Source organism: Cnephaeus nilssonii (assembly GCF_951640355.1).
Source record: "Cnephaeus nilssonii genome assembly, chromosome: 2".
NCBI classification, from domain to species: domain Eukaryota; kingdom Metazoa; phylum Chordata; class Mammalia; order Chiroptera; family Vespertilionidae; genus Cnephaeus; species Cnephaeus nilssonii.
The window spans coordinates 47,968,209-47,995,395 of NC_137073.1; the positions used below are offsets into that span (position 1 = coordinate 47,968,209).

Below are 27,187 nucleotides of genomic sequence, written 5' to 3' on the forward strand. Positions count from 1 at the left end.
TAAACCCATAATTATCTAAAAGATTTGATTAGGAAACATTTCCCTGACCTTCTTAGTTAGCTAAACTTGTACTTAGAATAAGTAAGTGTAATTACAGCCTAATATTCTGAAGCTCATGATATGTACTATATAGGATCTGAAGTAGAATTTGCATTTCTTAAATACTCAGCAATTTCTATAATAATGCTCAAAAGAACTTTGTTTTGCTTGCCTTGCTCTGTGACTGTGAAGCAGAATGATTTTTGTTATCTTCACTTACACTACTTTCTGTTTTATATAGATTAAAAAAACTATAATTTGTTCTCTTAAAGTTTTTATTCTTTACAACTTAGTTACTGTGAGTATGTTTCTAACTCTATCCCTCTCCCTTCCTCTCTATAAAAAATCAATAAAATATATATGTTAAAAAAAGGTGCCTCGTCAGTGTGGTCAGAGCCTTTCTAAGTTGGTTAAACATTCTACTTAAGTCTGATAGGAATGAAATTTTCACCATCTTATCGCCAAGTTTAGGGTAAATAATATATACATGTTTAATTGACCATTTGAAATTGAACAATAGTAATTCTAATATAGAGACTTTTCATATGATATACCAAATGCTTTTATTTCTTCTTATACTGTTATCTTTTATATGGCTTTATTTAGTGATTTTCTAAAGCAGATCTTTGTATTTTGGGACTTTGAGTGCCCTGCAAGCTATGATGACCCTAAATTACAATTTTATTCTTTTACTCGATAGATTTTAATGTGCCCAGAACATGAAACGGAGAGAATAAACATGTACTGTGAATTATGTAGGAGGCCAGTTTGTCATCTCTGTAAGCTGGGTGGTAATCATTCCAATCACCGTGTAACCACTATGAGCAGTGCCTACAAAACCTTAAAGGTAGGACTTGTGTTTATTTTTGGAACTAAATTTTGTTCTTTATTTTGCTTTATGCCTTTAACTTTTGCTTTATGAAATCATGAACTTGTTATGCGGTCTGTTTCACTGGTGCTTATGCTTTTTGGAGACCTGTGAATAAATGGACACTACTTCTTGGTTAAAACTAAGACTACATAAACACAGACTACTTGTGTCTGAGGACAGAGAAAACTGGAGCCATCTCAGATAAAGGCTGTTATTGACCAGAGACTTTGTCTAAGCGTTACAGCTTATTGGGAGTGACCCCTGGTGCTCTTAGACCTTAAACCATATTTCTGAATTCTGTCATCTATTCTTATCTAGCTTATCATGTATTTCTAATTTAAGCTGTTTTAGAACCAAGCCCTACTTCAATTTAAATGGCCAAATTCTTCTCCTTGCTACTGTAGCTAAAAAGAGTACCACCTCCTGCATCCCATACTTCTGGTCCTAGGCTGGGCCTGACAGGGACATGTTGGAGGAATTGTCATCTTGTGGCTGAGCGGTGAGGAAGTACCTCTCAGCCTGGGGAAGGGTGGTTAGTATACTGTGCACTGAGGAGGTTCCAGCTCAGCTACCGACTGTGATGTTGGAACTCAGTGAGCTTTGGTTTCCTCATCTGTAAAATGCTGGGTTAAGACACAGATATTCTGTCTCTTTCTATCTTTGACATCCTACAGTTTCTTTCTTGGTCCCATCTTGCCTTTAGTCCTCAGAAACCTTGTTCCTTTTCCTCTTCCTCTCTCTCTCCAGTGAGTCATCAAAAAAACTCACTGTGTCTGATTGGTGAGTGTTCCAAAGAATTAAAGATGGATCTTTTAATTGATGGTACTGTGTAAAAAAAAAAAAAGATTCTGCATGACCTGTATTAAACTTCTATCTCTGCTTATTTGTGTTACTAATATATTCCAACAGGAAAAACTTTCAAAGGATATTGATTACCTTATTGGCAAGGAGAGCCAGGTGAAGAGTCAAATTTCTGAACTAAACTTGTTGATGAAAGAAACAGAGGTAAGTGATAAACTGGTTTACATATTCATCTAAATAACTACTTTTTCATTTATAAAATTTTGAGGGTAGTATATGAGCTGGGAGTACAAACTAGTGTTAGATTTTACTTCTGCTTTTCCGGGACTAGGGAAACAAATATAAAATATAAATTATAATGCTAGATTAGTGTTGTGATAGAGGTAAGTGATTAAATATTTGAGCACAGAGGAAAGAATGACTATTATGTGGCAGTTAAGGTCTCAAAAGTAATAACATAAGGGAAATGATAGCTTTTGCAATTATTTATATTTTACAAAATTAACATCACATTTGAAAAATGTACTGTATATGGATATAACCAGGTTTATTTAAAATTCTAGATATTCTTAATTATATACCTAGTATATGTTCACCAAAAGACAAGTATTAGAATGTTCATATTTGCATTATTTGTAATATCCATAAAGTGGAAACTATCCAAATGTTCATCAATACGGGAATATAAATAGCAGTAAGAATGAGTATCTGCAACTTTGTACAACAATATAGGTAACTCTAGCAATAATATTGAAAAAAATGCCAGATATAAAGGAGTATATACTGTGTGATTCCATTCATAAAAATTCACAAAAAAGGTGAAACTGGACTTGATTGTGAGAATTCAGAATAGGAATTATTGAGGATGGGAGGATTAGTGCCTCGGAAGTTGTAATTTATTTAACCTGGATGCTGGTGACATGGGTGTGTTTGCAAATATTCATTGATCTCTACACTTACGTACATTTTTCGGTTTCTGTATTATATTTCAATACAAATTTAGAAAAATAAAAGAGGACAGGATTGGGTTATTTTAAAATTCCACATATTCTTTATTAATTTAATGCCTGTTTCTTTTTTCTCTTTGAAATAAATTGAAGAATCATTACTCTTGATCATTTTGAAAGTTATAATGAAATATAAAAAATATCCTGACTAGTATGAGACTGTTACTTCTTGAAAATTTTTTTCAAAGATGGGTTAAAATTATTGATAAGTTATGCAAATTAATCCTATATTACCAGCATTGCTTTTGTTTTTAATATTCTTTTTCTGATATTTACTAATTGCATTCACCACCCTAAGTAGATTGTTTTTTTCCCCATGTAATTTAAAAGTGGAATTTTGTTTTTATATTTTTGTCTGATTAGTGTAATCCCCCAACACAGAACAAGTTGTCACCTAGCTTATTAGTTGTTTCAGGGATTGTGTCCTTGGTCAGTTTGTTTTACTCTACTGTTTCTCAGTCATGCTGCCCTTCAGAAATAAGGAACACCCAGTACATGTTTTGAATTTTTCATTCAATAGGGTGGAAATTGAGGAACTCAGGCATCAGGTATTCATGTAGACACTGATTCCTTAGGATCCTGGAGAAATTATTTAGTTTGTACTTTTGACCTAAGCAGCATTTGTGGTCTTCTCAGTAAGACTTTTGTACAATAGAGAATTTATCCGTATTCTTGGCTTTTACTCAGTGATGATTGTGATACTGTCTTTTTATCTATAATGTATTTAGCTGGAAAAAAATCTCTTATTCACCTACATATAATGATATTTCTGAGTTTAATGTTTTGATAGGTCATTGAAATACTACCCAAATGTCATCAACCTCTACTTCTCCTGTCCTACCCATTTAAAAAACTTTTGGCTGCTGGGGTTAGGAAACAGAGAAGGGAATCTGGAAAAAATGTTCTCTCATTATAAATATTGGCCAGAAGTCACTGGAAAATGCACAGTGCTCTCTATAATATATTGTCAGCTTTTAAGAATGTTTTTGGAGACTTTTTTTCTGTTGGCTGCTACTTAGGCTCTAGTATAATGAGTGCCCTGATGGTCTTATTTTCAGAATCTAGTTTATCTCTACATTATTGATATTACAATGTTTATAAGCACTACGGACAGGATCATTTCTTGACAAAGTAGAGGAATACTCATGTTGTACAGTGAAAATAATGTTTATTGAGAACATGTGACATTGTGGCAAGCATTTTATGTAAATTATCTTTTTTATCTTAAAAAAAAACCTCCCAAAACCTAAATGGTTTCTCTGATCCACAGTTTTCAGAAGAGAAAAACTCAAGCATAAAGAATTTAAGTAATTTGCATAAAGTCACATAGGATTTATACAATTATGTTATTTGAACAGCTACATTTTTATATCTTAGTAAAGGATGTCATCTTACTGAGTTTCATGGCCATGGTTTGTTTATTTATTTTTAAATAGGAATAAGGTGGAAATGGTATCCTTAATTAAATTAGAAATGAATTAAAACTCCAGAATTGTATTTTCTCTTGTCTTTGGTTAAATCAGTTAATTTTGCCTCAATTTCCTTTGTATACAAATTGAAGGTTTTTTTTTTTTCTTATTTAATTAAATACATTGTTTATTGCTGGACTTTGGAGATGAAAAGTGTAAGGAAGGTATAGTATTATGAAATTACAAAGTGCGCCTAAATAAAAGTTGCCGATCATACCTCGCTGATCATTTCTTGATGTCAAATTTCATAGTCAGACAGAATTTATTTTCTTTATAATATTTGGGTTTGTTTTATTGAATTTTCGTTATTTTTGTGAAAAGACATTGGGATTTAGCAGATGTAGTAATGTAATGCTTTGCTTGTTTTATAATAGTGTAATGGAGAGAGGGCTAAAGAAGATGCAATTACACATTTTGAAAAGCTCTTTGAAATTCTAGAAGAGAGGAAATCATGTGTTTTGAAAGCAATCGATGCTTCAAAGAAACTCAGATTAGACAAATTTCAGACTCAAATGGAAGAATATCAGGGGCTTCTAGAGAACAATGGACTTGTGGGATATGCTCAAGAAGTGCTTAAGGAGACAGATCAGTCTTGCTTCGTACAGACAGCCAAACAACTCCACCTCAGGTATTTTACTTTTAACCTAGAATCTCCTTAGCAATTTATTAAATGCTGCTGTATGTTCTGAGCAGTTTGTTCATACTGTTATTACATGAAATACCTCTTGCTCCACTCTTTTCTTTTTTGGACCCACAAAGAGGACAGCTTGCTCTCCTTATCCTTGACTTCAGTTTAGTCAGGCCTTCTGGGTACAGAAACCCCTATATTCTCCATTCTCCATGCACCAGACCTGTTTTCTCAGTTTTTAAAAAATAATTATTTATTGTTGAAAGTATTACATATGTCCCCTTTTTTCTCCCCATTGACCCTCTCCGGCCCCCTCCGTATACCCCCACCCCAGGCCTTCAGTGTCCATGGGTTATGCATATATGCATACAAGGTATTTGGTTGATTACCTCCCTCCCACCCACCTTCCCCCACCTTCCCTCTGAGATTCCACACTCTGTTCCATGCTTCCATGTCTCTGGATCCACTCCGTTCATCAGTTTATTTTGTTACTTAAATTCCACATATGAGTGCAATCATGTGATACTTGTCTTTCTCTGACTGACTGATTTCACTTAGCATGATACTCTCCAGGTCCCTCCATGCTGTCTCAAAGCTTGCTTCACTTTTAACTTGAATGTTGAGTGAGGTTTTCTTTTATCACATTGCAGATACTTAGTCTGATTTGTCTTTTTTAACGAATCATTTTTACATAAAATATATCTGTCTGAATACAGAATACAGAAAGCTACGGAATCTTTGAAGAGCTTTAGACCTGCGGCCCAGACTTCTTTTGAAGACTATGTTATTAACACATCTAAACAAACAGAACTTCTTGGAGAATTGTCCTTTTTCTCTAGTGGTAAGTTTTACTAATGGCAAAACCACAGTCTTTTAGTCTGTATTTGCATTGTGTAGGAAAAACACAAGTTCTCTTCAGATGGGTGTTATTAAGCAGTACTTCAGTTGCCCAGAACCACGTTATTTTAAAATCATGTTGCATTTATGTTTTTACATACAAAACTATATTCTATTGGTTTGTGTTTTAAACATTATGTAAATGGCATCAAATTGTATGTCTCCTTTTTGTAAATTGCTTTTTAAAAATATTAAGATAAATATTTGTTAATACACAAAGTTCTGGTTTAAAGCTATATTTTAACTGTTTATAGTATTTCATTATGTAAGTCATTTTCCTACTGAGAGAAAATTGTGTCTCTTTTTTCTCATTATAAACAATACTGTATTGAACATCTTTATCAGTGGTGGTTGAGTACATGTATGTGAGTTTCTCTAGGATAGAAATCTGATATCCCCAGGCCAAGTGACGAACATGATTATGTTTACCTTGCTATGTTACTTTGATAGGGCTGCCAAAATAAAATGTCTAGAGTTGGGTGCCTTAAACAACAGAAATTTATTTTCTTATGATTCTGGAGGCTAGAAGTCTGAGAGCAAGGTGTTAGCAGGATTGATTTTTTCAGAGACCTCTCTTGTTGGGCTTGCAGATGGTCATCTTCCTGTGTCTTCCCTCTATACATGTCTGTGTCCAAATTTCTTATCAGGACACCAGTCATATTAGTCATATTGGATTAGTGCCCACTCTAATGACCTCATTTAAACTTAATTACCTTTTTAAAGACCTATCTCCCTCCAATAAAGTCACATTCTGAGGTGCTGGGGATCAGAACTTCACATGAATTTTGGGGAGACACAGTTCAGCCCATAAGACTTACTTATGTTTGTGTTTTGCTGCTCCCCAGAAGAGAGTTCTTCCTTTTTTTTAAATCACCTTTTCACCCTCCTCAGATTTTTCTTTTAGTGATGGTGAACAATTACAATTCTTAGAAAGGTATACTTAATTTTAAAACATAAAGAGGCCATTAAGAGTGCTAATGTTGCTAAAGAAACATTGGGAAAGAAACAGTGATCACAGGCAATTGAAGAGGCAGAAAAACTGTTGATTTAGATAAATGAAATGCAGATAGCCAGTGACAGCATTTCAGAGACATCTCCACTAATAAAAGAGAAAGATGCAAATTGACCATACCTTCGCAACACCCACCAGCCAATCAGGAGTGAGTATGCAAATCAACCCAACAAAGATGGTGGGTTAATTTGCATACACAGGCGCTGAGTGGCCACAGGCGGGGTGGGACACAGGCATTCAGCACTGCCCCAGCCACTCCGGGCCTCTGGGCAGCGTGGGAAGGCGGAAAGGCGGCTCTGGCTGAGCGAAGGTGGTGCCGGCAGCCAGGAGAAGGAAGGCCCATTCTTGCATGAATCTTCGTGCTTCGGGCCTCTAGTTGATATATGAGCACGCAAAGATTTGCATGCAGACTTGAAAGACCACCCCTGGAACAAATTCTGAGAGTGATTCCTTAAGGCTAGTAGGAGGTGGTTCAATAAATTTTTTAAAAAAGGGTTTATTTATAGATTAAACAGCACATTAGACACCTATGTATAAGAAAGGTTAAAACGGAATCATTTGGGGGTCGAACAGATTGATTCCATTTTCATTATTTCTTATGGGGAAAAAGGACTCAGTTTTCAAACAAATGGCTTTTGAATAGCCTTCTGGAACAAATTAAGTTTGAGAACCAAGGTTCCACTGTATATATTTGTTACTCTTTGAAATGCTGATTCTACTTCATATACTATATTCCCCCAGGTTATACTTTTTCATAAATGCTAGTTTACTTAGAGATACAAAGTCCTCATTCCCTGGTGATCCCACAACAGTCTTTGGAAAGATGAGGTTGAAGGTTTGTAATCTAGGATAGTACCAGTGTATAACAGTGTACAACAGTGGGAAGTGGGCACCCAATTTCTGGCTGGTGGATTATGGTCTTATTTTTTCCTGGATGCACATTTTTTTTAGTAAGCTATGTTTCAAAACAAAGGGATGTTGGGTTGGGCCATACTAGTCATGTTATTTGTACCTAGTGTTTTCTTTTTTTCACTTTAAAATATATTTTGGATGACTTTCTAGATCTCATTATGGTTGCATAAATGCACCATACCCAGACATGCTAATACATTGCTACATATAACTGGGGGATAAGGAGAAGAGGGAGACTTCTACTTTCCATTTCATATACTTCTCTGTAATTTGATAAAAATAGGTTTGCTTGTGTGTGTGTGTACACATGTAGAAACTCTAATAGCTTATTCTTACCATATGATTCAGATAGTTTAGAATTTATTCTATGAAAAGGATTATGGATATGCACAGTGATTTAGCGGTAATATTTTAACCATTGTATTTTTAGTGAAAAATTAGAAGCATATAAATAGTTAAAATTTGATACATCCCATACAGTGGAATGCCACTGGGAGAAAAATACTGGCAGGATCTACATAAATTTACTGTAGTGATTATCTTTTAGTTACTTAAAACATATTTTTGCATGTTTTATGTAGCTTCTAATAATCTTACAAAAATCATGTTTATACTAAGAAAATATTATTTAAATTGCTTTACAACTCCTTTGAAAAAATGAATGAAAATTGTATAATGTTTCATTGAAGTTTTTTGCTATGTTCACCAAACTTAGATTTTAAAATATTTATTAAAAGAATTGTTTATAGGAGGACACAAATTAATATTTTAAAGTTGAGGGTTGTTATTCAGTAGGTGAAAATTGAAGGCATACAGTTAAAATTTTTATTTATAGTGTTTGCAGAATTAATATAAAGTTAAAATCGAGTCAATTTTTGGTGTCATTTTTCATTCTTTTCCTTTTAAGTTATAAACACAAATGTACCTCTTTAAATCTCTATTTAACTGGTTTTTAAAATTTTTTCTGGTGAGAACACTTACCATGAGTATCTGCTTGTGGCAGATTGTAAGTGTGCGTTATACTAGTTGACTAGGTCCAGTGTCGTACTGTGGATCTTTAGGCTTGTTCATCTTGCGTAAGTGGGACTTTATGCCTGTTGACTAATAGCTGCCCATTTCCCCTCCTCCTGGCCCCTGGTAACCACCATTCCAGTCTTTGATTTTATGAATTGGACTGTTTCAGATACCTCTATCACGCAGTCAGTTAAAATACTGGAAGCATCTACACAAAAACTGTCTTTCTGTGCCTGGCTTATTTCACTTAGTATGTCTGCAGTGTCTGTCCATGCTGTCGCATGCACAGGAATTATTCTTTTTCTCATACATAGAATTACAGATTTAGAAAATTGAACAGTACAGAAATCATTTAAGTGTTGCCAATGCATTTTTTATTGAGGAAAAACAGATTCTTTAATAACAACATTTTAACATTATTTTCTGTTTCATAATTTTTTCAGGCATAGATGTGCCAGAGATCAATGAGGAACAGAGCAAAGTTTATAACAATGCTTTGATAAATTGGCACCATCCAGAAAAGGATACAGCTGATAGCTATGTCCTCGAATATCGGAAGATTAATAGAGATCAGGAAATGTTGTCTTGGAATGAGATAGAAGTTTGTGGCACAAGTAAAGTTATTTCAGAACTTGAAAGTAACTGTAACTATGCTTTCAGAGTAAGAGCCTACAAGGGTTCAATCTGCAGTCCTTGCAGCAGAGAATTGATTCTTCGTACTCCTCCCGCTCCAGGTATTGTAAGCATTGGGAATTAAAAAGCAAAGCATTGGAAGAGACCTTGATAAACATAAACTAGCCAATGTCTCTGTGTAGACCCACAATAAAAGCAGCTCTCATTTGTATAAGTTTATAGAAACCATACCCAGCTAGGTTTTAGAAATGGACTGATTACATTAATTTCACCATGTAGGCTGAGGAGAGAATTTGATTTTTGACTGATATCAAATAAAGAAAAATTGAAAGGAAGAATTTGAGGGAGCAGGGCTATTAATTTGGGATTAAAATGGCATAAATGCTACCGTACAAGTTTTAAATAGTATAATTCTATATTTGTTTAGTTTATAGAAATCTCTAGAACATAGGATCTAGATAGTTTTAAAATGTATTGGTATAATATGAAATAGAATTTTGATTAACCAAATTTAGACTTGTCTGGATTTTCTAACACAGTGATTCCTAACTCATCGGGATATATTAGAACCACGTGGATAGCTTTCTCCCCAGCCATGATTCCTCTCCCTTTCAAGTTAAAACCCACGGATACTACTTATAGATGTCATTAGATTTTTATAGAATGGGAATGATTTACAGGTTAGTTGATGTTCACTGTAACGTCTGCATGGACAAGGGACACTTAGACCAAGGAAAACCTTTTGCCCTGTTGGTCACTGCCTTAGAGGTCTGTCAGTTGGTTTCCAGACCCAGTGGCTCCTGCCCATTTGTAATGGCTTATGTTTCCATATTCTGTGCAGACTGTCCTTCCTTCCCTGTTTGTTCAAAGTGTACTTACTCACTGTTGGGTTTTCATGCACATTGTGGCTAATTTTTAAATGAGGATACAGATAAATGTGTTGGCTAAAAGGATTTTTCTTGAATCTCAATAAAATCCAATAGAGAGTTTTAGGATGGATTTGCAGTTATTGTGTAAATATTTTATAGTTTATGCAATCTTCACTTTCCTTTCTAGTCTGACTGAAAGTGGAAGAAAAAAAGAAACCTGAAAGTAGCTGCTGTTTTCAGTAACAGTGGAGGGGGAAGGAGGAAAGGAAGTGTTAAAGGTTGTCTTCCTTTTCTCTGAGAGAAGCATATGAATAGGGTGACCATTTAAATTCAATTTGCAAACTGGGAGACATTTGAGATCAAAAGGAAGCATGCATGACTTACCATATTGACACAATAGGCATCTCCAGGAAGAATGAATGTTGGCCACATATGGAGGTTTTAACTTGCTAGTAGACAATTTTGAAAATTGTGGTATAATATAGTTAAAATTTACCATTTTAATCATTTTAAAGTGTACAGGTCAGTAGCATTAAGTACACTAACAATGTTGTACAACCACCACAACTCACATCTGTAGAATTTTTTCACCTTTTCCAAACTGAAACTCTGTGCCCATTAAATAGTAACTCCCCATTCTCCCCACAGAGCCTGGTCACCGCTCTTCTACTTTCTGCCTCTATGAGTTTGCCTGATCTAGGTTCTTCATATAAAGAGATTCACAGAATCCTTTGGTGACTGGCAGGTTTCAAGGTTCATCCATGTTGTAGCATGTCAGAATTTCCTTCTTTTTTAGGCTGACTAATATACTAGGGGCCCAGTGCATGAATTTGTGCACCTTGAAAGGAACTGTGGGCCATGAGGCTGCTGTGGGCACAGGGGCGGGTCTCGGCCCATCTTCCATGCCCACCCCCAGCCCCTCCTGCCGCAGTCCCAGGTCCCATCTGACGGCAGCCCCACTCCTGCAACTGCCGCTCCCACACTCTGACGGCACTGGCCCTGCTCGCACCCGCTGACAGCGCGGAGTGATTGGGGCCAGCGCCAGCAGTGGGTGTGAGCAGGGCCAGCGCCATCAGTGGATGTGAGCAACGGCTGCTGCCCCGATCGCCCCTCAGGAACAGGGGGAGGTGGAGTAGCCCTGAGGGGTGATTGGGGCCGGCAGCTGCTGCTGGCACCTGTTGATGGCGCCAAGCGATCGGGCTGGCACCAGCAGCAGGTGTAAGCACTGGGTGAGACCTCGGCGCATGGGAGCAAAGAATTTTCAGTAACCACGAGAAGCTCGCCCCGATGACAGTAACTGGCACCCCGCCTTGGTCTGGCGCCCCCGCTCACCTGCTCCACCATCCCGCCGCAGCCGATGCCTGCCATGTTCTGTGCACACCCCCTGGTGGTCAGCACACGTCATAGTGACCGGTTGTTCGGTTGTTCCACTGTTTGGTCTTTTTGCATATTAGCCTTTCATTATATAGGATATTACATTTTCTTTGTCCATTCATCTGTTGGACATTTGGATTGTCCCCAGTTTTTGGACTAGCAGCCACTGTTATGCTTAATGGATTTGAGTTGATAGAGTCTTAGAAGTAATCTTATATCCATTCTCTAGTTGAGGAAATTAAAATTTAGGTTAAATTGCAGTTAAATGCTTGTGCAGGATTCAAACCCATGTCTCTCTGAACAAAAAACCTAATGCTTTCTTTTTTTTTACACTGTTCCCATGTTACCATGTTGATGAATAAGGAAAAGATGTTATTAAAATTGCTGTTATTTTTTAAATTTATAAAATTTGGAGTAAATATTTAAGAAAACATATAGATATTTATGAAAATGTACAACCCTTAATTTTAGGGGTAAAACACAGATCTAATAGTGTGAAATACTTAGGATAGATTTGTTATATCAATTCCAAGGAACCACATAAGTTTACTCATATTTAAAATATTTTCTTCTGCCTTTGAGGTTTCTGAACATTTTCAGGTATAGAGAGTTTGCTGGAAGTTATTTCTAAGTTAGGGTTTTGGTTTGTCGTAGTTTGGTCTAGGGTAGTATGATATATCCTGTCTCTTTTCAGTAATTTCTATTTGAAAAACATATCATATTTAACAGTAAATTGTAGAAATGCTAGTAAATATTTCTCAGACTAATTGTAAACTTTATTTACAGTTTTCAATTTCCTCTTTGATGAAAAATGTGGTTATAATAATGAACACCTCTTGTTGAACTTGAAGAGAGACCGTGTAGAGAGTAGAGCTGGATTTAACCTTCTGCTTGCTGCAGAACGCATCCAAGTGGGATACTACACAAGCTTAGACTACATCATTGGAGATGTTGGGATTACAAAAGGGAAGCACTTCTGGGCCTTCCGTGTGGAACCCTATTCATACCTGGTCAAAGCAGGAGTTGCTTCCAGTGATAAACTGCAAGAATGGCTTCGTTCTCCCCGGGATGCAGTGAGTCCAAGGTACATTCTTTAAATTGATCTACAACTTGATACCTTTTAAAAAAGTAAACATGCTTGTTTTGCAAGGTAAGCTTCTAAATAGATCTGAATTTACTTATTACATTTCCAGCATACTTAGATTCAGGGGTTTTGTGCTTATGTGGCTGCCTAAAAAAAGGAGTTATGTTTCTTTATTCACACAGGAAATAATGAGATTTAGCAATTAATTTATGATGCTAAAAGTAAATAACTCTGTTTTGTATACCTCTTGATAATGATATAGCTTTGCAGTTTTAAATTTTGAAAATCACATCAGTTACCTTAATTATGTGATAAAAATCATCCACATATATAGTGAAATACCTCTAATTTCCATACTTCACACTTGATATTAACTTGTTCTTTTGTCTTTAAATGTCCCATAAATACTTTACAGAACTGAATCATGATAAGCATGTTTCCACAGCAAATAATTTCAATGTCTTAAGACATTGACTATTTAATGGAGATTATGCAGTTTAATTTTTTTAGATGGTGTATTATGAACTAGCCCAGACAACTTTGTAAAAAATATATTTTTTTATTGATTTCAGAGAGGAAGGGGAAGGGAGAAAGAGAGAGAGAAACATCAATGATGAGAGAGAATCATTGATCGATAGGCTGCCTCCTGCACGTCCCCCACTGGGGATCAAGCTAGAAACCCTGGCATGTGCCTTGACCAGGAATAGAACCAGTGACCTCCTGATTCATAGGTCAACGCTCAACCATTCAGTCAAGCTGGCTGGGCCAAACATAACTTTTAACCACTTACATGAACAGAATCCCAGGTTAACAATCTGAGTGATAGGAAAAAATTTTGCACAAAGATGAGAAATTGACATAACAATGAAAATTGTATTAGAGAAATGTTTCAACAGTGGCATGTCCACTTGATAGAATATTAGTATTAATCATATTTTAGGAATGTTAGAAGTACAAAAAAAACATTAAAATAGTTGATGTCATATGGTCATATAAAAAGCAAAGTATGCATAGGAAAAAAATGGAAGGAACTTGGTATCAAAATGTTCTATAAGCTGCTATTTTCTATACAACAGGGGAAACAAGCCTTCAGAATACTTGCTACATCATAGATCTATGCAGAAATCCCTATTGGGAAGTAGAGTTCTGTGGAGGAGAATGAAACATGCCCTTTTCTCCTGCATTATTATGCAGTGCCTATTTATTTAGTTTGTAATTCCTTGGATTAAGGCACACATCGTGGCTTGGTATTTTCTTGTGTATGATTGTGTGCTATAAATATTTAATCTTTGACAAGTCCTTTAGTCCCTGTCCCCCTCGTTTATTTTTGATAGGCACAAGTTATTTTTTAGGTTCTCATCTGTGTATTATCTAGGTAAGAGTGGATGATGTTTTAAGACAGAATTTGGGGTGTATTTGTATAATTCTGAATGGTAATGTGTAATCTTATGTTTTTGTTTTAATAGAAAGTTTTTGATATATAATTTATTTTAATGTTAAATCAGTGTATATTGTCTTGTAAAATGTTTCACAGATGCTTGAAGGTCTATAGATAATGATACAGGTAAGATTCTACTTTGTGTGTTGTGTTTTAGATATGAGCAAGACAGTGGACATGACAGCGGAAGTGAGGATGCCTGTTTTGATTCTTCACAACGCTTTACATTAGTTACTATAGGCATGAAGAAGTTCTTTATACCCAAGTCACCTACTTTTAATGAAGCTGAAAATAGAGTTCTTCCCATGCCAACAAGTATAGGGATTTTCCTCGACTATGATAAAGGCAAAGTGGGCTTCTATGACATGGATCACATGAAATGCCTTTATGAGCGCCAGGTGGACTGTTCGAGCACCATGTATCCAGCGTTTGCATTAATGGGCAGTGGAGGAATTCAACTTGAAGAACCCATCACAGCAAAATATCTAGAATACCAAGAGGACATGTAGTTTAAGCATCTGATGTGACTTAGAAGGAAAAACGTAGGCAAAACAATGCCTGGGTGTTTACCTTCGTAACTAATTACATATCATCTAAGTATTCTGTCGCCACACTTGTTTTTGTGTGTGTTTCTTCTTAAAACACAGAAAACCTAAACAGCCTTGCCTCTTCCATGTCACTCTTCTGCCTTTCACAAATAACAGGAAAAAGACACACTGAAATGGTTAACTGGATTGCCTTTTTTTTTATGAACATGAAATTTATTTATTTATGTTAGCTGGTGTTGCTGATACTTACATTCCTTTTGGGGGAAGGCATAATGTATTTATTATGTTGCTTTTATGTTTGTTTTTTCAATTTTATATCATGTTTGTGTCCTAAGAGAAGATGTTTTTTAAATGCCTAATGGATAGGAGTTAGTGCTAAACCTTGTGTCTTGAATTTGTTTTTAAATGAAAAACAAAGATAGTAGACGGGGGAAAGGCCATAGAAATGGTAATATATTTAAATGGAAAATTATGTATTTTGAGATGTGTAAAGAATATTAACAGTATATTTGCCTGGAAAATGAATACTGTTGTGTTTATTTTAAAGATCATAAACTATTCTTAAGGACATGTAAAAATGTTTTCTTAGCAGTAACGCCCATATGTGCATGTGTAGTAAACATGGTTTCTTGTAGGAAACACAAAGTTAGTAGTTAACACATATAGCTCTTCATTTTAATCACTTTTTTTCTCGCCTAGATAAACTTGTCTGGGAAAACTTGTCTTTCATAAAACATGCTTTATGAAAATATTTGCACCTATGTTGAGTAATTATTTTTTGTAAATATTAGTGAGGATATATTGATATTGGTCATTTTGTGTGTTTTTTTTATCCCCTCTTACTGTGTCTTATGATTTTCATTTTTAGGCACAAATATGACATATCAGATTGTCCTGGTTTATGTTTACATTTTTAAAGAGTTCATTATCTATTTTTAGTGTTATTAAATATAATATGTGGAATAACTAACTGGTCAGTTGTATGTATTTTCTGTGGCTCATTGGTAATGAGCATTGGTAATAATAAACAAGTAAAAATACAAATTTAATTGTTTAGGAGTAATAACTAAAATCATAATGACTGTATCCTTTTAAAAGTTCTCTTCATTTGAAGAATGACTTTATCTAAATTTTATGTTCATTTTTGAAACATCTTTTTCTTAGGTTGTTTTATTTAAACTGTTTTTTTTTTAAGTTAAAATGTTAGAAACTAGACTGTTATGCATTAGCACAATTTTGGAATGCTTGTGACATATTTTCATAGACTAACAAAAACCTTAGGCCTTTTTTTAAACTACATATTTTTTAACGGAAATCTGTTATTCAGGCTGATAGCACTAAATTAGTTCCCTCTCACAACCCAAATAGAAAATATCACGGAGAATTTCATTGTTTAGCAGGCTGTGTTACTTTCCCACCAATGACTAGCACTTTATGATAGAGGCTGAACTAAACAAATACGCAGTGTTATGTGGATCATTGTGCAATAAAACTGCTAACGTCACTGGGTGGTCAAGTTTGGTAGTCTCAAGCCCGTGTAAGCACATATCATGTAGACATTTAAAAAATAAAGCTTTAAATAGGAATAGGAAAGCTGTTTGAAACACTGTATAGTTGTACATAAATTGTTCTGGATTTCTTTCATTTTTAATAAAAATTAAAGGTCAAGTGGAATTATTGAAATTGTTATTCTAAAAATTCTCAGTATTTATATGGAAAATGGAAGCAAATTATGAAAAGATGTTTAGCTGAATATATTAACTTAGAGGTAAAGTTTTATATAAAGTTATTTTGGGCATTTAATTATTAGCTTTAATTCTTATGTAAATGATCATTAGAGAAGCTTAACATGAAACTAATTTACTTCAATTAATTCATCAGTTTGTCTAATTTTTCTGATTCATAATGGATCACATTTTGATGAGATTGAGTGGTTCTTTAGGCTCACATTTTACTCTGGGTTATGGGGCTCTGGTAGTTGTGGTTCATTGTGGATCGCAGTGGGCTATCCCTATGATACTGTATAATAACTTCTCATATTTACTGTTCCTTTTCTTTTTCTAAATATGCTTTTATTGATTTCAGAGAGGAAGGGAGAGAGAGAGAGAAACATCAATGATCAGAGAGAATTGAGCCGAATGAATGATGGGGTTTGAGCCCTGACCGGGAATCGAACCATGACCTGGTTCATAGGTCAGTGCCCCAGTGGGGCACTGTTGCTTTTCTTGAAAGTAATAAGAGCCAGAGCTATTTCCTGGGGATTAAAAACAATCTGGTCCTGTTAAATCTTGTCCCATAGCCCATCATCAGGTTAGGCCTGAAGAATGTATTCCATGAGGGAATATAATCAATTGTTGTATTCCTACAGAAAACAGTTGAGAACTAGTGTTACAGGCAAGAATACTCAATAAATTATGCTCTACCAGATAAATTTGCATTCATTTTACTAGTAAAGGTGTTTATGGGATTAACATACTGAGACTTGGGGGTCTTCTTTTGCTTTAAAAATAAACCTGAAGGAATTAAAGTTTTTAAAATTTGATTTGGAACTACTTCATTTCACAAAAAGTTTTTAACCTCTGCTATTTATGAGACACTGTTCTGTGAATTGGGTATAAAGTGAGCAAGACAGTGGTGTGGCTGGGTGCCTGCTTTTAAGAGCTTAATTTCTACGAAGGAGAGATGATAAAAATGGGACTTCAGAGCATATGAGGTGGGAGCTAATACTAGATTTGGTGATCAGGGAAGCCCCTCTGAGGAGGTGAGACAAGTTTGACAGCTGATGGCTAACAGCTGGCCGTACAAAGAGGTAGTAAGTGAAGAGCTCCCTGGGTAGATTGAGCACACAAATGCACAAAGGCTTCGAGATAGTGAATTAGATTTCTGGAAGGAAAGATAATTCACCCTGGATATTTCAACTAAAAAGAAGTGAATGAAAGGATTGCTTAGAGGTAAGGGCAACCTTAAAGGACGAAGCAAGCAATGGTGAGCTGGGGCAAGACTAGCCACAGCCTGAAGACCAGGGAGGACAAGGGGAAAGGGTGACTAGATAGATCTCAGAGTGAGGACATTAAGAAAGGGTTGCTTGTTGGGAGCCGGGGTTGCCACGGAGGCAGCTGTTCCTAGAAATGTGCCAAGATGGAGGGAGCGAGAAAGAAATAGCCTCCACCTGTTCTGATCTGCAGCCTTTGACCAAACCCTGCTGGAAGCCAGCCAGCAAGGGCTTTCTAGAGATGCAGGCAGCAGGGGTCATCTTCCTGGGGCAGAGAGGGCAAAGCAAGGCCCTGGTGGTGGTTGGGGGGGGGGGGCAGGGGCATAAATGGAGAACTGGCACAAGCGGGGAGGGCTTGGTGAATTAGAGGAGACGGGAGGCTATTGGCCACTGTGCTGACTGCTTAGATAAGGGTATTTGTACTGTTCTGAAATGTTAAAAACAGAAGACTTAGAAAGCCTGCACCTTTTCCCTTCCGGCTTTCTGGTGTTTCTCCTCCCGGTTGGCCCTTCTATGCTGCCAATCGGAGGCTAGTGGGGCTGCCGTTTTCCTGCATTTGCCACCTCTTGTCTGAAATCTCTTCGGAATAGGGAAGAGTAAGTGCTGTGGTTAAGAAAACAGTATCCTTAAAGTGCCGACCAGACTGATGCCTGCATGCTAAGTAAGATTGTAGAATACCGTCCAAATGAAAATAAGTTGGCATGTGCTGTGCATGAGTTAGACAACAGTCTGCCTGCCTGTGGATAATTTAAAAATACTTTAAAATTCTTTCCTTTCCCCCTAGATTTCTTTGTGTCACTTATCTGAACTCAATGGTCTATTTTTAAAATGCCAGCACTGCTTGCTTGTAGAAAACCTAAAAAAAGTTCCTTGGTGTTCATGTTGGCACCTGTTTCAAATGCAGGTTGAGTCCATACTGACTAGCCAGGTTACATGGCTGCCTCTGGAGGTCTGCTTTCCGTTCTTGTAAGGCCTGGTCTCCTGAGGCCCATGTCTTCTAAGGGTAGAGCTGCTCTCCTTTGGAACAGCATACCTGTCCTGTAATCTTAAGACTTGGAGCAACCAGATTTTCTAACTTCCTTTCCTAGGTTGGGTAGTAAGGACTATTAGCTTCTGTAAAAGTATTTTGTATGTTTTCAAAATGATAATATATCTGTATATTTTTAAGAATAACTCCTTGTTTTCCCTGTTTGGATTCCTTTTACCTCAAAAGGCCCCTCCATTTGTTTAAGCAAAACACTTGAGACAATATGGAAAAACTGTAGTTCAGAAATTATTTTCTTGGTAAAATTTTGTGGGTCACCAATTCCTCTGATAACTTTGACATGCAAGCATTTGAATTCCTTCTTGGAGCATATCTAATACGCCTTAAAGTTTTTTAGTAATAGGGAATTCTAAAAAACATTTTTAAAGTGTAAAGGTTGGTACGTTGTGGTACTTGTCGAAAGGTGACCTAATTGGCTTATAGGTTTGGGGGAAAGCAGAGGGCTCCATGAGCAAATAGGCTGCGTGATGCTGTTAAGCAAAGTCAGGCATTTGATTTTTGCACTTCTTATCATTTAGTGCCCACCTAACTCTGACTCACAGAGAGAGCATTCTAGGGAACACAGGAACATACTAGTTACGATTTGTGTGGATTTTTGGTTTGGATTTATATCTGAGGTTTGTCACTAACTAGATGTGTGATCGTAGATAAGTTGTTAACCTGTGAGCTTCATCCATCTGCAAACTAGTTCTAGTGGTGTGAATGAGAGAATGTAGACAAAGGACGTAACCGTGTCTGGTGTGTTAAGCCACTCTATGGGGGCTACACATATAGATTATGAGCAGTTCTGAAAATCCGATTTAACCTCCTAAGAGATCTTTTACAAATGGTGAGAATATATTTGAAAACAGAATTTCCCCAGAAAATCATAAGTCATGTAATTCAACTGCGGTTATTTGCTATAATGCCCAAAATCAAACTGGAGAGACATATGAATCATTAATTTGAGGCATAATTCAGCCAATCAGATAAAAATTAAATCCAGTTTTCTGTGAAATCAAGGTAATATAGTCCAGGTGTATTTCTTATTATGTAACAGCGAACAAGAGCTCAGAAAATATGCAAGAAAATGACTTCTGTGGCCTGTGTCAAGTGTCAGAGTCTCAGGTAAAGTTGGTTCATGATAGATTTCTCCTTGGCTCCTGGAGCCTGCAGATGGTCTGTGAGTTAAGAAGCAGCAGGCACTGTGGAGCAGCGCTTCTAAGGGTTAACGTGCATGTGAGTCACCTGGGCATCTTGTTAAAAATGCAGAGTGAACCTTAGTAGGGCTGAGGAGGGGTGGAGAGTGCATTTCTCACCAGCTCCAGGTGAGGCCAATGCTGCTGATCCCCGGTCAGGGGAGCAGCTGGGCTTCAGAGAATCAAAGGATTCCTCCCTGCGTGTGGCCAGGGAGTGGAGAGGAGGTACCAGAACATAAATTGTTTTTTCGTGAAAATGTATCGGGCTCAACTGGAATGGGATCTGTGATTGGAAGTAGGCCCCAGGATATTTACAGGTAAGGCCAAAATTACTTCTTAAGAAAGCTTTGAATCAGCGCGGATCCTTGGGCAAACATTCAATTGAAGCTCCCCAAAATGCTGTGTCATACAGTCTGAGTAAGGCATACCTCAGATGTTGCGGATTTGGGTCCAGACCACCGCAATAAAGCGAGTATTGCAATAGAGCAAGTCGGAATCTCTTGGCTGTTGGCGGGGTCTTTATTTCAGTTTGTAAAAAACGCATCTGTGAAGCACAATAAAGTGGAGTGCAATGGAACGAGGTCTGCCTGCATAAGAGAGAGAGTTTGGACTTCCCAAATTCAGTTCAGGGGTCATAGGGCACCGCTGCCGACATGGTTTGTTTTACATCTCAGCATGTATCTTCCAGACTGTGTCTTGAGTAGAATTTGCTTAATCCTGAGCCTTGGTCCTTATGGTTCCTTTCAATTACTTGAGCATCTCTTTTGATCATGTTAGACTGAGGAGATAAGATTTTTCTTTTGTTTTTTTTTTCCCCTGGTAATTTAACAATTTTATTTTTTGAGCTAGACCAATATCTTGGATTAGATGTAAAAAATTGCGCTTAGGTTGTTGTATTGCTTCTATTAACAGTTATCTTGGAATTAAACTTTGGTGGTAAGTTAACTCTGTAGCTTGCTTGGCATAAAATGTCTGGTATACAGCTCAGCAAATTCCAGACCCGATCAGCCTTTGCTACAACTGTCATAATGCCAACATGAACTTCTAAAGTATAATGACTCTTTAACCTGTACACTGGGAGTCTTCAGAAGTATCAGATATATATCCAGGATCAGGTTTGCTCATGTGCTTCTACTATTACCCCCAACTCCTCTGCTGTCAGTGAACAAAAATCTTGAAACCAGCACATCACAAAAGAGGAAATCTAAAAGACCAAACCATGTTTGGAGATATGCAAAATAAGATCACATTGAGATTTTGCTAACACATCAAATTAGCAAATCTTTTAAAGTCTTAACAATACCAAGTATTTGTAAGGCTATGGACCAATAGGAACTCATACATAGCTTGAGAGAAGGTAGATTGGTACAACCATGTTAGGATAATAGTTCATTATCTGGCAAATTTAAAGGTTCGCATACCCAATGACCTCACAATTCTACTCATAGATGTATGCTTTAGAGATTTCATGGTCATGTTCGTCTAGATCATGTACAAAAAACTCATAATCCCAACTTGGAGACAACTCAGATGTCCATCAGTAATATAATGAAGAAATAAATTATAAAACATTTATACCATGGGCTACTATAGAGAGCAGTGAAAATAAATTACAACTACATATAACGAAGTGAATGAATCTCACAGTGTGCAGAATAAATGCTGTGCTATATGTCTGTGATAGTATAGTAAGTTGAAAAACAGACAAATTTGCTAGAACATAGCCCCATAAGGGGAAGCATCTTTATTATTTCAAGTGCCTAGAACAGAGCCTGGCACATATTAGATGCTTAATAAATAGTTACTGAGTGACCTTAACCATATCATTTAGAAATGTATATGTGGGTATCTATACTAATAAAAGAGTAATATGCTAATTACACCGGGAGACCTTCCAGAGACCTTCTGGACATCCTTCCGGACCAAGCCAGGGGCTTGGTCAGCCTGCAAACTGCCCTCAGCCCCTCACCCGGGCCGGCCTCATCCCCCAAGAGGACCCCCAACCTGATCTGGGACCCCCTTCAGGGCAGACCAGCCGGCCCCAACCCATGCACCAGGCCTCTATCTATACTAATAAAAGGGTAATATGCTAATTAGACTAGGAGACCTTCCGGGAGACCTTCCCAGATGTCCTTCCAGATAAAGCCATGGTGGTGGGGCTGAGGCAGAGGCAATTAGGGGCGATTAGGCCAGGAGGGGAGGGCAGTTGGGGGCAATCAGGTTGGCAGGGGGAAGCAGTTGGGATGAGCAGGCTGGCAGGGGGGCATTTAGGGACAAATAGGCCAGCAGGGGGCAGTTGGGGGCGATCAGGCTGGCAAGGGGGGTGAGAAGGCCAGCGTGGGGGGGGGGGGGGTAGTTGGGGGCGAGAAGGCTGGCAGGCAGAGTGGTTAGAGGCAATCAGGCAGGCAGGCAGGCAAGTGGTTAGGAGCCAGCAGTCCCGGATTGCGAGAGGGATGTCCCCAGGGGTCCCAGATTGGAGAGGGTGCAGGCCGAGCTGAGGGACATCCCCTCTCCCACCCCCGTGCATGAATTTCGTGCACTGGGCCACTAGTCAAAATATAAAGACAAACCATTGTAAAGGGAGAGTGTTACCTCTAGGGCTGAGGGAAGAAGGTATAACTGGGAAGGAGCTGATGAGAGGTGAGTTCCAAGTGCTGGGAATTTCTTGACTTGGGAGGTGATCACAGGAGTGGAATCACTTTAATTTATTCCTTAAACTTTACATTTTCATATGCTTCTATGTAATATTCCACAATGAAATAGCTAATGCTGTTTTATGTCCTTATTTTGGAATATAGCTGAAGAGGCAGGTACATTTAGAGACTCTGGAAGAATCAAATCCAATTGTTCTCACTGGGACTGTATGTGGCTGTGGTGGGCCACATTGACACTGGTGGCCATAGAGCTTTCGCTTTCTTGCACCTGGACGTCTTGGGAGTCCTGGCATAGGCACTAGAGACCTGGGTTAGATTCCCGCTTTACCACTGGCTGCCTGTGTAAACTGGGAAAGCTAGAAGAAGGCCGTTTTCTCAGCTGTAAAATGGGCACGACAGGAGCCACCTCATAGGGTTCTTAGTGATTAGATGAGGATTAAACCCAATAAACTATGTGAGGCATTTTCACCACCAAGGCCTCAGCTAGCCCATGTGGTGCTTTTGTGTGAACTGGAAAATGCGTGCTCCTCCTCACAGACACTGGCTTGGTGGGCGGTGCACAGCTTGGTGAGCAGATGACACCATTGTGTGAATTAGACAAAGGCACCCCTTCTGGGCAGAGGCAGGGGCTCCCCCTCCCAGCCCCCCCTCCCATGTGCTGAGTACTGCTGTTCAGTAAATACACTGCAGAACTCCAGGCAGCAGCCTTGGTGCTTGGCATGTAGTTAATGTTTAATGTAACTGCCATGATAGCGATGCAAATTGCTCTCCATTCAAAAGATGAGCCGTGTGCTAGGCGTCAGCTGTGCTTTCATGGACACAGAGCCTCCGTTCTTCCTGTTGAAGTTTTTTTTTATACCACCTGGGAGGGATCATTTTCTGTTCATTCTCTTGTGCTTTTAAACACAGCTTCACTGGAAGGAGTGCCATGTTTTGGGAATCTTTAGAGCCTTATCTCTGGTGTCAGAGTTGGAGCGGCAAGATCTGAATAGTAACTGTTTCCGTTTCCTCCTCTTCAAACTGGGAGTTGGACGGAACTGTGGTTCCCCGGACCTTGCTGGGTGGAAAGCAGGGTGCTCCCGGGTTAGCAGAACAAGATACGATGGGGGCAGGGCCATGCTGCCTGGGTCAGGCCAGAAGTCCCCTTCCTCACCCCACCTAACTGAAGCCGTTAACTGTCCAATATTTTTAAAAATTTGAAATTCTGCTTAATTCAAGACACGGTTTCACTGAACTGGATGATCCTTTAAAGCCCCTCTCACTCGAACATTTTCTGACTCGTAAGACTCAGAATGGCAGCAGGATAGGCAATTCATGCGAGTTTTGGTGTCAGACTCTGCTCCACTCTTCTGAAACTGGAGGACTTTGAGCAAATCATGACCTTCTGGAATTTAGGGTTGCTGTGAAGGTAAAATGCGTAATATGTTTAGCAGAAAATTAATGCCCCCCCAAATGTTAACCATTTCAATTGAGAATTAAAATAGATCCTTGTATTATAAATTTTGACTTTTCCATAAACTTCACGATTCACTCTCCCAAGATACAGTAGAGCTTTCCTAAAGAGCAGTCTGGCCTGTCCAGCGCTGTGCTGTGTGACTCCTATCTGATGTAATTTTAGACACGGAAGAGGGCTTGATACCCTGGAAAAATGAGAGTATGTTCTCCAAGCACCGGGGGAGTAGGAAGACTGTTTTCCTCTGGTTCCTGCAATGAAGCTTAATTAAAAGCCCCCTGTCCTCCCTTCTCCCCTACGACAGAATCATTCTGTTTAACCAAGTCCTGATGTACCAGGGAGAAATTTCATTTAACTGTAACTTTCCCCTTTGAAATTCAGTGTCTGAGTGAAATTCAGTCTTGAAAAAAATCAGAGTTTTGTTTTGATGGCTGGTTGATAAAGCACAACAGGGGCTGATAAAGGCTTTGAGTTTTGCTTACATAGTCATTTACACTGAAATCACAAGTTTTAATTGCTCAGGTAAAAATCAGAATTTACTGACTACTTTTGTTTTTTTTTCCAAAATAGTTGGAGAGCAAGTCTTTTCAACTATTTATGAATGACATTTATTTTCTTTTATGCACTCTTTGGATTCTTCCCTGTAATTGGACAAATCCCCTAATTGGGAGGAATAAAGCAACACAAATTTGTTAGGTGTGTGCCAGTTGTGAGCTGATTCTAAATGGGGATACTGCCCCCTAGTGCTGAAATGTGGCGCACCTGGACCTCAAACCACAGTTGAACACTTTGAGCTTTTAGCATTTGCCGGAAAGACCCAGAGTATTGCCCTGGTTTTGATTTATTTGTGGGTGCTCAAAAGAATTAATGGTAATTACATAGTGTGAGAGAAATATTGCCCTCTTGGGTTCTGGTTGGAAAACAGACCCAGGGACTATGATTTCTTATGTTAACGAAAAAACCATTGAAACCTGTAAAGAATTTTAGTGAGTTTATTTGAGCCAAACTGTCGACATATGCCGGGAAGCAGAACCTCAACGAATTGAGATTATGCTCCGAAGAATGGTGGGTTACATCTGTATTTATACATTGCCATCAAAGGAGGGACATAGGTGGGCTACATGAAATTCATTGGATAAAGTCAAACGGTGGGAAACCCCTGGGATTGGACAAAAAGTAAAATGATGGACACATACTTAGGTGGGTACAGGAACAATTAACAGGATAATGAAGGAATTTGAGGCATCTGTCCTGGCGCCTACCACATTTGGTTGTGCCCCAGGGGCTCCAGCAAAAGAAGGAAGTTACAAGTTACCCAGACATCTCACAGATATGTTATCTTAGAGGCGAAAAGGCAAATGGGCTCAGGAAAGAAGATCTAAGTTGATCTTTGTCAGGGAAGGTATCAGCTTAGGAATGACTGCCCACTATAACCTGTTTGTAGTTAAATATTTAATTTTCAAACCATCCTTTGTGGTTATTCCAGGTCTCTGAGTTTGCAAGACTGCCACGCAGGCCTTCCCTGAGCTTGTCAGGTTAGCATGTGGCTCCTTTCGTCCACACATTCTCCTTTTGGTCATAAATCAATCCAAAGGATGCATTGATGACCAACCTTTTGGTTGGATAATGGAGTCCCACGGTGCTAGGAAGGCTCATTCCTAGGATGTCTCAGTGTCAGCATGTCTTGCTGAACAGGTGGACCACTGGGGATGGGGCAAGACCATAACCTTAGATGGCATTTAAGGTCGAATTATATATTTTAAAAAGGCAGGTAAATGGGAGGCAGTCAAATCTTATATGTCCTTGTTAAAAAGTATTCTGGATCATTTCTAATTTTGAGCCACCATGATCCGAGTCTTTTTGCTGTTTGTCTTACGTTTTGCTTTTCTGCATCTAATATAACATTTACATATCAAGAACAAAAGTAACAATAGTAAACCAATAACACTGATTAGGAACAGAAAATGTCTAATACTAGACAAGGAAAATTCTAAGGGGAACAAGCATCACAGCTAACCAAAAAACCCTTTACATGTATTATCATAATCTTTTATTAAGCTAATTATGCTTTCCTCCTTCATCCACTGTCATTTGTACCTTATGATATGTTTGGCCAAATGAATTAAGACTCTACTATTTCATTATCTAGAAGCTCTAATTTTCTTCTGGCCAATTAGTTCCCATAAAAATGGCTTCATGGGGAGGAGTTCAATTTCCCAATACATTGGTTTTTCAGTATCAATATTATCACAGATTTTATGAACACCAGGCAAAGTCATTCTGACTATAATTTCAGTATTACACCATATTCTAGTATTATTTAATGTAAACTTGGTGATATTACAGTAAAGATTGCTTTTAACCCTTCCCAGCAAAAACGCCCCTTTCCTATATACTATATTATTTGTTGGGGTAGATACAATAAGCCAGGACTGGGTGAATTCAGTATTCCATATGGATTGAGGGCATAACCATTCACTTTTCCAATTTTCAGACAGTGAGATGGGTTCACATTGTTTATTATTTTTAAATATGGCCCATCTACTTCCCATTGGAAGTATTCTAGTATTATTGAGGATGGTCCCTATGCCGGCCAGTTGAACTACTGGGAATTTAAGCCTAGGATTTAACTCGCACCTGGGCTTTTAAAAACACAATATTGTAGATCACATTTCCCATTTAAAATTTTCCAAATGCCTGGGGAACCATATGAGTCCTATAAGTGTCTGGCCTGGGCTTCTGCAGCCATTATAGTTGGCCATTGTTTCATAGCCACTTCAGATTTCTTGCATTAGCATAGACAACAGGCCCAGTTGAATTAGAGCACAAGCATGTTCCCATTGTTGGGTTTGGGCATGAGTTTTTAGTCTGTCGAGCCTGTTTTATCCATTAAACTAAGGCTTTATTATCTTTCCATGCTGCTTCCCACTGTTTTTCCTTCTTCCAGAAACAGCATTCCCTCTATGTGACCTATTTGAGATAAAAATCTTTTTCTAATGAATGACATTCTTCATTAGCTACATACAACTTCAGCTTGTCCCGGATACCAAGGCCAGCCCCTACTGCTCCAAGTATTCCCCTTTTGCTTCTTTTAGGGGGACCAATGTTGTTGGATCCACCAGGAATGTTGTTGCCATTGGGTAGCTATGGCTTGGGAGCAGTTAGGGTATACTGAGTGGAGCCCAAAATGTTGAGTTTCCCATGCCATAGTTAAATGGGGAAGGTGACCCCCAAATGAACTAGAGTTTGAGTATTCCATAGGGCTTCCC

The 27,187-nt window shown here is 38.1% G+C and overlaps 1 protein-coding gene across 2 annotated transcripts in view; it reads left to right on the forward strand.

The window, feature by feature from the left end:
• The window catches only part of TRIM36 (tripartite motif containing 36), a 29,679-nt gene extending 13,557 nt beyond the window's left edge, over positions 1-16,122 (forward strand). For both annotated transcript variants that reach the window (XM_079759574.1, XM_079759573.1), the window contains exons 4-10: positions 740-886; positions 1,820-1,915; positions 4,562-4,815; positions 5,532-5,656; positions 9,094-9,384; positions 12,313-12,610; positions 14,206-16,122. In XM_079759574.1, the coding sequence (XP_079615700.1) occupies positions 740-886; positions 1,820-1,915; positions 4,562-4,815; positions 5,532-5,656; positions 9,094-9,384; positions 12,313-12,610; positions 14,206-14,557 (1,563 nt within the window). In that variant the 3' untranslated portion in view covers positions 14,558-16,122. The remainder of the gene's footprint in view (positions 1-739; positions 887-1,819; positions 1,916-4,561; positions 4,816-5,531; positions 5,657-9,093; positions 9,385-12,312; positions 12,611-14,205) is intronic.
• Positions 16,123-27,187: the final 11,065 nt, after the last annotated feature.